The sequence below is a fragment of the Zeugodacus cucurbitae genome, chromosome 3 (genome assembly GCF_028554725.1).
Source record: "Zeugodacus cucurbitae isolate PBARC_wt_2022May chromosome 3, idZeuCucr1.2, whole genome shotgun sequence".
Taxonomy (NCBI): Eukaryota; Metazoa; Arthropoda; class Insecta; order Diptera; family Tephritidae; genus Zeugodacus; species Zeugodacus cucurbitae.
Window position 1 is genome coordinate 51,538,135 of NC_071668.1, and position 11,736 is coordinate 51,549,870.

The 11,736-nt window shown below is 31.0% G+C and overlaps 2 protein-coding genes across 3 annotated transcripts; both read left to right on the forward strand.

The window, feature by feature from the left end:
- Window positions 1-5,643: 5,643 nt before the first annotated feature.
- On the forward strand, window positions 5,644-6,562 carry LOC128920458 (uncharacterized). 2 transcript variants are annotated; one of them, XM_054227731.1, is made up of 5 exons: window positions 5,644-5,717; window positions 5,780-5,842; window positions 5,895-6,070; window positions 6,124-6,283; window positions 6,336-6,562. In XM_054227731.1, the coding sequence occupies exons 1-5, from the start codon at window positions 5,663-5,665 to the stop codon at window positions 6,470-6,472; spliced, it is 591 nt and encodes a 196-aa protein (XP_054083706.1). In that variant the 5' UTR covers window positions 5,644-5,662; the 3' UTR covers window positions 6,473-6,562. The 2 variants fall into 2 exon arrangements, with proteins under 2 accessions (XP_054083706.1, XP_054083705.1); XM_054227730.1 differs by having other exon boundaries at window positions 6,124-6,562.
- Window positions 6,563-8,725: 2,163 nt separating this feature from the next.
- Window positions 8,726-11,730, forward strand: LOC105220574 (zinc finger protein 862). Its single transcript, XM_029045886.2, has 3 exons — window positions 8,726-9,147; window positions 9,208-9,312; window positions 9,372-11,730. Exons 1-3 carry the CDS (start codon window positions 9,047-9,049, stop codon window positions 11,227-11,229), a joined length of 2,064 nt encoding a protein of 687 aa, XP_028901719.2. The 5' UTR covers window positions 8,726-9,046; the 3' UTR covers window positions 11,230-11,730.
- The last annotated feature ends 6 nt before the right edge of the window (window positions 11,731-11,736 follow it).

Here is an 11,736-nt window from a genome sequence, read left to right on the forward strand (position 1 = left end):
TAAGTTGTTGGACTTTTCGATTAAATGCTATGATTACTGTTAATAACATATTGTAGTTAGTTTATTATCAAGCTCAGAGTTCAACGCGCTACCAAAATTTCTACAAGACGACTGTGCTCGGTCGGATATAGAAAACTGTATATTTGGGCTACGTAAAACCGTTAATCGTAGTAATGGAACGAATGTATCCACGTCATTTCAAGTGGAGCTGTCAGTTCAATAAATTAAACTAGAAAGTAAAGCTCAAGTTGAATTTACGTTATTTAAAATAATTATTTTCTATTTAATATTTTATCATCACAAAAGGAAAGTCCAATAACTAAAAATGGACACAAGATCTACGCAAGCATCTGCTTCACAGCGCAATTCGAGTGAGTTGAAACCACTTTTCATGGATAAGTTAATGAACAAACTATGTTGCTTCGACGAGGAAAGTGATCTAATTGAAGTGATTCTTAAACTTTATAATCCAGAGATTTTGTCAGTATTACATAGTTTGGATCTTATATAACATTATATTGATTTATATTTATAATTTTTTTTTCAGTGATTGTAGTGTAGTGTAGTTTCACATTGTAGTTAGTTTATCGTCAAGCTCAGAGTTTAACGCGCTACCAAAATTTCTACAAGACGACTGTGCTCAGTCGGATATAGAAAACTGTATATTTGGGCTACATGAAACCGTTAATCGTAGTAATGGAACGAATGTATCCACGTCATTTCAAGTGGAGCTGTCAGTTCAATAAATTAAACTAGAAAGCAAAGCTCAAGTTGAATTTACGTTATTTAAAATAATTATTTTCTGTTTAATATTTTTTCATCACAAAAGAAAAGTCCAATAACTAAAAATGGACACAAGATCTACGCAAGCATCTGCTCCACAGCGCAATTCGAGTGAGTTGAAACCACTTTTCATGGATAAGTTAATGAACAAAATATGTTGCTTCGACGAGGAAAGAGATCTAATTGATGTGATTTTTAAAGCTTATAATCCAGAGGCTTTGTAAGTATTTCATATTTTGGATCTTACATAAAATTATTTTGATTTATATTTATATTTTTTTTCCACAGTGTATCCGCGCAGCGAGTCCTTACTTCGAGAACCTCTTCAACGACCATCAAGACAATACTCTTGTGTGTATGCGCTAGAACGTGAAACACAATATGGACTTCTGAAGCAGAAAATCGACAAATACGAAATACAGAATTTCATGGAGGTGGCTCTAATATTTCACGTAGTGAGGCACAATGGCGAAATGGAAATATCGTTTTGTCAATACTAAATCAGTCAACGCGACGAGTTTCTCAATTTTGATGTTGAGAAATTACAATGCCTTCTAGAATCGGACAATTTGAAAATAACTTGTGAGGAAGATGCCTATGGTGCCATAACTCGTTGGTTTAATCACGATGTTTCTGTGCGTCAACAACACCTACATCGTTTAGTCGCTTGCCTGCGGCTTACGCACATTCAGTCATTACCTGGCTGTGAGTTGTTGCCCCTCCAGGATCAGTAAGCCTTCAGCACGGACTAGGATAAATATCCGATTTACAGAACCACGCGTATGGCTCGGTGCCGGATATTGTGATCAGGAAACATTGCTGGCACTTTACAGGAGGGTAAGCACTCACAGCGTTTTTTATTCAAAATTTAATATCTCTAATTAATGTACATATGTACAATATATATTTTTGATATAATCAAATCATAATGCGAAGAACCCATGCGTACTGCAATATAATAAAGCTGGGGACAAATGCAAAATATAAGAAAAGAATAAGCTCTAAAGGATGGCAATTTATTATTTACTTTTACTTTTCTTTTAAGTATTATACAAATATGAGTTTTTAGGACAATATTTGAAAAGAGTAGGTTTAGTAAAATAAAATCAATAAATAAATTATGAATAGATAACTCTCACTTTGAGATGATTTTGCAAACATTTTGCAACGGCTACAGTTGTAGATAAGATATTTTTTAAATATTAAAATAATTATAAATATTCAAATTATGAATATTTATGTGCATTATCGCCAACATATATGTACATTGTAGTTTTAAGCATATATATGTATTTATCAATTACCCATTTCTATCAACACTAGAAATACATGTTCGGGTATATTGAATAGAGATTGTAGTACAACTAGTGAGTTTGCTTTACGTGAGTACCTGCCGAGTAGGCCCTCTGCCTGCATTTAGGTTTTGAAACCACAGCCACCATGAAACTCCCCGAAGGTCTAACCCATTGAGCAGGTTAGAAGCGAAGTTACCTGGACTCCTGCTCCCCATGGTACCAGGTTAAAGTCTCTGGTAAGACTTTGTAGCCGAAGCTACTACCAGTTGAGCCTTTCCATAATGCTCTACACTGGTGGACAATTGTGGCTTGAACACAATTATCTTTAATGATAGGAATTGCCGTTTCTTTGGAAAAAAACATCAAAAAGGTAATATAATTCAGTTCAAGCAATGAAATATATATATATATAAATCTATTTGTGCAGGTTTGGATTTTAGTCGCCTCTTACGACAGGCATACCTTACCTCGGGTTTATTCTGCACCCTCACCCGCAGGGTGACCAAGATTGTAGTACAATACAAATATTGCACTTCTTATTGTAGAGGATCACAATTGATCCTAAATTAACAAACAGATAAGAAACTGTTATGTTATGCTGATTAGGATTAAGATATGTACATGAATTAGGCTAAGAATATTCTATAAATAAAGGAGCTCTGGGTAACCATAGCTTGAGTGCTATATTCAAACCGAAACTGAACGCGTCTCATATACTTACAGGAAAAATGGTAGGTATTAAATATAATTTATATAATCTATAAAGAGATGTGTTATAGTTGTTTGTTTCAGAATCTCAATTTAGGCAAAATAGGCCATAATGGAAGCTCTGGCTGAGCAAAAAGTATCGCAGCAGAAATTAATTCGTCAAGAGTCAGTGGGTGCCCCCATAGGATGCAGAAAAATAGAAATGTTAAAATGGTGTCCCTTTCAAAAACTCCATAATTTGATTATAATTTTCATTCATTTTCATAAAAACATGTACTTATTCAATTGAAGTAATGTAACCTTTTTCATATAAAACATATACTTATTCAATTGAAGTAATGTACATAACTTTTTCACTCAAAACAACAAACTTATACCTGCATGTATAAATATTTCTATGACGTTTTTCCGTAAATAAATAAATTCCAAAATGAATTCAAAATTAATCGTTATGGAAGAGTTTTATTGCAATTAGTTTTTAATGCGGAAAATTGAAAAAAATTAAGCAAATTGATGTTTTGGAAACTTCCACAATGGCTGAAGAACTTATATGGCACAGGAATTGATGACTCCGTGTAAGTGATTAAATGATTAGTATTTCTGTATGTAAATCTAGTGTGCGTTTATTTCAAAACTATGTTTTTTGAACTGGTGACAACTGTAACTAGATAACCGCTCAGCTTTTAGAATACATAATAAAATCAGGCCTGATCGAAGTATTTTTTTTTTTCAAAATTTAGATTTTTTAAGACCAACGATTTTTTCCCGAAAATATAGAAAAAAATTTCCTGATGCCGCCATTTTGAAAAAAAAGCTTCGATCAGTCCCAAGATTATCTATTTATAAAATTTAAATTTTTTTAATCCGATTGATTTTAGATTACTCTCGAAGGACTTATGATTGTCACCGCAATGACCTTTTTTTGAAACTGGGTCAACACATACAGCTATAACTTTGGAAATTATATTTTTTTTTTTAATTTTCGTGACTTTATATTAAAATATTGTAATATAACATGATTTAATAGCAAAAAAATTACTGAAAATTCTCATATTTTCATGTTTCCGACTACCCCTAACCCCTTAAAGTGGACAGGTATTAAGCTAGAACTAGTACTGTCGTTAAAATAGGTAGTTCTTTCCCAACAAACACTGGAATTGAAATTCTCAAACGTTGGAGAAAATATTAATTTTCAATTTGAAGTTCAACATTTATGCAATTTGAAAGACAACATTTTCTCAAACGTTTCTCAAAGTCTATTTCTCAAATCTGTTTCCAACATTTTACAATTTGAAAGCCAACATTTTCTCAAAGGTTATTTCTCAAATTTGTTTCCAACATTTTACAATTTGATAAAAATCATTTTCTCAAATATATGGCATACCGTTTCATTCCGTTCAACAATCATCTGTCAAAAAGTATTCATAATTAAAAAAACGTAATCGTGATGTGCAGCAATTTTGAAGAATAAAAGTGAGAGGAAGTATAATATTATAAATATTTGTTATAATTGTGATATTTCGAACAGAAAATGCATACTACAAAGAAAATAAAAAGATAGTGATGTGCTCACAGATAGTGATGGAGTAGGGAAAAATAAAAGCCTGGAGATCCCAGGTGTAGATGCGGCTATGGAGGAAAGTCCTTCTACTTCCAATAGGGTGGAATATGAGTTTAGTGATATAGAAAGTGAAGATTCCGTATATGAGGAATCCAACCTAAATGACAAACACTTCAGTTAGGAAAGAGCTAGCGGAGTGGGCGGTCAAATTTAATATTTCCACCGTTGCAACTAGTAGTCTGTTAGGAATTCTACAATAATATATACGAGATATTCCAAAGGATGCACGAACTTTAAAGTGTACTCCTAAGATTCCTAACAGGAGAGTATATTCACTACGGCATAGAAGACTCCCTGACAGATTTTTTATTGAGGAAATCATTTGATTCCACCGAAATTCACCTCAACATTAATATTGATGGCCTTCCACTCGCAAAAAGTTCAAATTTGCAAGCTTGGCCCATTTTAATAAATGTAAATGGGGAACCAGTTGTCATGGTTGTGGGAGCATATTGCGGAAATAGTAAGGCACTCTGCCCGAACATCTTCTTGCAAAGATTTGTGGATGAGTTGTTGTACTTATTAGAACATGGTTTAAACTTCAATGGTAAACATTTTTCAATTTATTGCCGGTCTTTTATTTGTGATGCGCCAGCAAGATCCTATGTATTAGGTGTTAAAGGACATACTGGCTTTTTTTGTTGCTTAAAATGCACTCAAAAAGGTGAATCTGTAGGACATCGGATAATTTTCCGTAGTGAAATCTATCCTAACAGAACAGATGCAATAGCTATATTTACATTCTGATGCATTAAATTATGGAGGATTAGAATCTATTAGCGCATTTAAGTTCGAGAACTTTTTGTCCAAGCTTAAACGTAAATGTAATAGTAAAACTCATATTGCTGCCCAAATTTATAATCGTTTAGTTGAGGAAAGTTTGTTCAGTAATGATAATTTTGAGGTTGCAAATGTAAAGCAAAATCAGCCAATGAAATCAATAAACACAAATTCATTTTATTTATCCTTAAAAATGCCAGATAATTTTTACAACATAAAAAATAAGATTTTTAAAGTCATATATTTTTCACAGGAAAATGGTGTATCAAAAATTTCATCCGTGGAAGTTATCAATATGAATGACTTCTTTATTACACCAATAAAATCATCAAACTTTAATATAAGATATTGCTCTGCTTTACAATTTTCAAGTTGCGTCTATCAGCATTTATCGGAAGAAATATCACAAAAAATGATCTTGCTTAGTAATTTTGAATGTAGTCAATATGTATTTATTCCTCTTATTCACAATTAGATGGATTTCAATAGCTCGTTTAGATCGATTGGATGTGAGCAAACCACTAAATCAAGTAAGTAGTTAATACAATATCGTTTTTTTTGAAGTGGTTTTAACATTTTAATTAAATCATAGATTTTGACGACTTAAATAGCAAACTGGATAGTCTGGATAAGAAGGTAGAAGATTTGTTAAAAGGTACATACATATATTTATATAGTTATTGTACATATGCATATGATAATTTCAGAACATCATACAACTCAAAAGCTTCTGAAGAGAGTATTGGAAGAAGTTAAATCGACCTCACATAATGCTACAAAAAAAAGAAATAAAATTTTGCCACAAAAACCTTTTGCAGAAGCGCATGATTTTGCTACTTTTGAAGACAAAATTCAATCTTCCGAAACAAAATTTAACGATTTGGTAAATTCTCATTTATATTATTACATCAATAATTTGTCTATATATTTTTATAGGTGGCTGAATTGCAAATGATAATAGCATCCAATTCGAACAAATTTGTTAAAATGGCTTGGCGAAAAGTTTTTACGGACGATGTTGCCCAGATATACTGCTGGAAAGGAACGAAGACGAAAAAACCGGCAAGAGCACTTAGTGTGACGACAGCATTAAGGCGTAATATTTATTTTATTGCTTTATTCTTATTTGTAATTTTTTTCTATTATAGAGGCATACCATCAAAAATTCCCTACCGCTGCCACGGATATGGAATTCGAGCGGACTACATTGAATTTTTTCCAACACGCCAGCAACAGAATAAAAAAAGAATTGAATACGAAAACAAAAAGAATATTTCATCGGTAATCGTAAATTAATTAGTTCTTATATTATTGCGCGGCAATATTAATTTTAATTTGTAAGTTGTAATTGGATTATTTTTAAGTTTTGTACTGAAATTAACTTTTTCGTTTGTTTCCTTATCTTAAGGATGTACATTATTTTCGTTAATTTAAATTAAAAAATGAATTTTTGTTACGTTACCATGTTATTTATTGTTTAATAAAATTTATGTATATATGTATATGTACTGCGTACAATATACCTCTATAAATTCTTATATAACCCTGCAAGACGGAGGTAACAAACTGCACAAACACAATCAAACTTTTTCAGATGTTTACTCATATAATTACAACACTTACATTTGTTTACAACTTTGAATTGAATTGGAGAAAGCTTTCGTTAGAAAGAGAAAAAATATTGCCACTGTAAGCATATTGATATAATAATATGCTAAAAGAAGACAGATATGACATTAAAAAAAGAAAAACTGAAATTGAAGCCGCAATTTGGCCATTTTATAAAAAAAATGTCGCTTGAAGAGGTAAGGTTATTTTTGGTTAAATTTTATTATTAATATTAATTGATTTTAATTTTTATGCAGGAGATATATAAAAGTATTCAATTAAAAAGGTAAGTGTGATTTGTGTTTATCTAATAATTTGTGTGTTTTTACTAATACAGCTTTAATGAAATTGCAGGCAAAATCAACGCACAAAGACCGGGACTTGATACAAAAGAAAATGTAAGTTATTTTAAAATTATCTTAATTAATACCTAATTATTATTATATTTAAAGTGTGTAGTTCAAAAGTGAAAAAAAAAATAAATAAATGAATTGGGTAAACAAGCGGTTGGTACCTAACTCATTTAAATAAGTGCTTTCGGATGTCAGGGTATCTGCTCGTTTGCAGAATTCTGAACATATTAACCTCAATGGTTAAATATAAACTGATTAATTAATATTAAAAGCTATATAAAGAAATATATAAAAATTCAAGTGCTAAATTAAAGAATATTATTATTAAAAGAAAAGTGCTAAATATAAGAAGAAAAATAAATATTAAAAGCTTTGTAAATACTAGTGGCCATTGTATAGCGTGTAGTTCTATTATGTACTATTTTACATATACTCATCCTTCGTTTTGTTTTTCTGTTTTAGGTGTTATATGCCTGGATGCTGGGATGGAATTTCTTGATATGTTGTTAGCAGGTTTGCGTAAGGTGTATCCAGTCCACACCCAACATTGTTAAAATATATACATATATTTAAAATAAGAATAAAATAAGATTATATATCATTTGAATTTGTTAAATTAGAACATAAATTGCATAAATATAATAATTTATATATAAATGTAATTTTTATATTAATAACTTGTAAATGTAAAAATTTAATAATAAGTTTAACTGTTTAAGTTTATATGATTGTATTATCTATATATTTGATTTTGTAATAATTAAAAATGTAATAAAATAAAATAAAAAACAAAACGAAAATAATTATTTTTAACTGTTAGCGGAAAAAGATAACAAATATAGGTAACAAGCTGCTAACCAAAATAATGACCCGTACGGTAACAAATACATCTGTTCTGAATAACATAGGGATAACATATATGCTAACATTTGCTTCAGCAGAGGTAACATATATATAACATGCCAAATATGAAAATATATGAGGCCATTAACAGACTGTTAGTTGTCAAAACTTGACCAATAGGAGACAAGTATAAGTGTTATCGTAGAACGAGACCACTTATGCAAAATGTAATTGGATAGAGTGAGAAAACCGTTGAACGAGTAGGGGCATAGTGTTACTTCTTTCCCACGCTTCGAACAAAAGTAACACACAAATTAATTTTTGCTAATGTTTAGAGTAACATAGCTGTAACATGTTAGCTAAAAATTACCCGTCTTGCAGGGAAATAAAAATTAATTTCAAAACTTAATTTCAACCAGTTCTTATTTTTAAATCAGTGGCAACTTCAATTAATGTAATTGGAATTCGTTCCATTCCTCTCGTTTCATATTTGAGACAATGTTGGAGATTTTGACATTCTCAAATTGAGAACAAAGGAAAATTTCATATTAAAAATGTGCCTTTTTGTTTCAGAATGGCTTTGTTTTCAAATTGAAATGACTTAGAGAACAAATGTTTGAGATTTGAAATTAAGGTTGATTCTCAAACGCATCTCAATTTGAGAATCAACAAAAATGTTCATTGGGTTCTTAGATCTAGGATAGTCACATTTTCTGCAGGGCTATTACATCAGTGTTGCCATAGTGGCTACATTTGTAGCCATTTGGCTACATTTAAAATATAAGGCTACAAAGCTACACTGCTTATTAAATGGCTACTATTTCTTAAAATTTTCAAATTGACTTAATTTTTTTTTCTTCTTTGTTAAATTATCGCATCATACTACTCAATGCCACAAGAAAATATGACAATTACATTGTGATCATACCTTAATTGCATTGTATATATATGCATGGTAGGTGTAAATGTCACAAATGTAAAAGTAGGGTTGGCAAACCATCGATGGTGATAGTTTTAGTGACGAGCAACCATCGATAGTATCGATAGTGCCGTCGATGGTTTGCCAACCCTGTGACAAAGTATTTACATGCAAATGGTGGCTTGATGAAGTTTGCTTTGAGTGTTTGTTGGCTGCTGATACATTGATGATGGATAGGTAAGCTAATTTTAATGTTAATAATTATAAGAAGGAATAATTAAAAATGTTATATTTCAGATTTATAGTAAAAAAGTCACGGATTGATAAACAAAAGGAAAATGAAGAAAACTTTACTGAAGAAGACATTACTGAAGAAGAAGACCAAGGAAATAACAATGAGCCGTATGTGTTTAGAATTTTGCCATTTCCAGAATTTTATTAAAAATGTTTTGTTTATTTAGTAAAAAGAGCAAAAGAACGAGAAAGTTCAGAACTGAGTGGCTGAAAAAGTTCCCGTGGCTGGAAAACAAAAATGGTCTCGCTTTTTGCAAAGCGTGCAACAAGAACTCTTTAAATATATTGTCACATCTTAACAGACACGCCAGTTGTTCTTCTCATGTACAAAATATGGAAACCAAAAAGAGTCAATTATCGATGGAGACATTTTTGGATACCGAAAAAGAGCAGATGAGCAAAAAGGTTCAATATGCAGAATTTACACTCGTCATGTTTCTTATAACGCACAACTTGCCGTTTTTATTAATGGATGTTTTACCTGCTCTGTTAGCTGAATGTTGCCCGGACTCTGAAGTGGCCAAACGTTTGCAAATTGCCAGAACTAAAGCAACAAACATAACCAAGGAAATTGCTAGCAAAACAACATCCGAGCTTGTTTCAACGTTAAAGAACTGTAAGTTTTCAATAATCATTGACGAAACCACGGATATCTCAATTAAAAAATGTCTGGTAATGGTCGTGAGATACGTTGTGAACTTTATTGCAAAGGATCGATTTTTAGCACTTATTGAGCTACCAAAGTGTGATTCAGCTTCAGTATTTGGAGCAGTAAAAAAGTTTTTGTTAGACAACAATATTCCGCTAAAAAATATTATAGGTATGGCAACAGATGGTGCAAGTGTCATGGCCGGCCATTTATCTGGCGTAAAAGCGTTACTGGAGTCAGAAACAAATATTTTTTATTTGAAATGTACTTGCCATTCTTTGCATTTGTGTGTGAGTTATGCCACTAAAAAAATACCCGAAGATGTCAATTGGTTATGTCGAAATATATATAGCTTCTTTTCGCATAGCCCTAAACGAGTTCATGACTTTAAGGAATTTCAGGAGTATTGCTCCGTGAAACCACATAAAATATTAGGTGTTTGTCAAACACGATGGCTGTCTTTAGAGGGAGTTGTTTCCCGAATAAATGAGCAATGGGACGCCTTAAAATTCTTTTTTATTTATGCAAAATTAGAAGTCAATGCAATTCGATCAAACCAATTGGCTGAAAAAATGGAAGATAATAAAACAAAATCCTATTTCCTATTTCTTTCGTATGCGTTGCCTTTGATTAACAATTTGAACAAAGAGTTTCAGTCAGAAAAAAGTCGTCTTCCATATCTCTATTCGAGTATGAAATCATATTTCTTGTTAATTTTAAATAATTTTATTGCAAAGAACAAAGAACTTCACGTCAATATTAACTATAAAAGCACTTGTAATCATATTGAACTACCAAAAATATTTATTGGTACAAAAGCAGAAGTTCTATTAAAAAAAAAGGCAACAGCTGATGAAATAAATGAAGTGAAAGGTAACATTCTGGCATTTTACATAGAGCTTTTAGATCAAATCAAATTAAGATTTGATTTCTCCAGGAAGGATTTAGAACTTTTAAAATTAATAACACCTGAGGAGGTGATGTCAGCAAATGACAATAATATTTTAGATTTAGTTTTGGAATATGCAGACTTATTTGAATGTGAATGTGATAAAATCATTACCCAATGGACTTTATTTAAATTAAGTAATCACAATTTAAATAGTAATTTGGATATTGACTTATTTTGGGAGAAAGTCGCTTCCATGAAAGATGGACTGGGCGACTTAAAATTTCCAGATCTAAGTGGCTTTGTATTTAATTTATTGTCATTGCCTCACAGTTCTGCAGTGGCAGAGAGAAAATTCTCTTCTCTTAAATTAATTAAAACCAGCACTAGAAATAAGTTGGAAGTAAGTACTTTACATGCGATAATGACCTGTAAAGAACTAACGAATAGAAATATTGTTTGGTCAGCAAAAAAAGATTTTCCATGAAAGATGGAGTGGGCGACGTAAAATTTGCAGATCTCAGTGGCTTTGTATTTAATTTATTGTCATTCTCTTCTCTTAAATTAATTAAAACCAGCATTAGAAAGAAGTTGGAAATAAGTACTTTACATGCGATAATGACCTGTAAATAACTAACGAATAGAAATATTGTTTGGTCAGCAAAAAAAGATTTTCATTATTTTTACAACTTTGTCAATTAAACACAAGAATTGTTTTTTTTTTATTATTTTTATAATAACAACGATATATATATATATTTATAATATTTATCACCAAATGTGTTCCTTTAAGTTTAATATAATAATTTTTAAATACATAAAAAACAATGTTAACACAAAGTGGTTATTTTTTTGAGTTAAATAAAATTATATGAATAAAGAAATTCTATGAACTAACTGTCTTTTACAATTTTTAGGTGTAAAAAATGTATGGCTACATTAAGTTTCGGTTTGCTACACTTTTGGATACATAAAATATTTTGTCAGTGGCAAC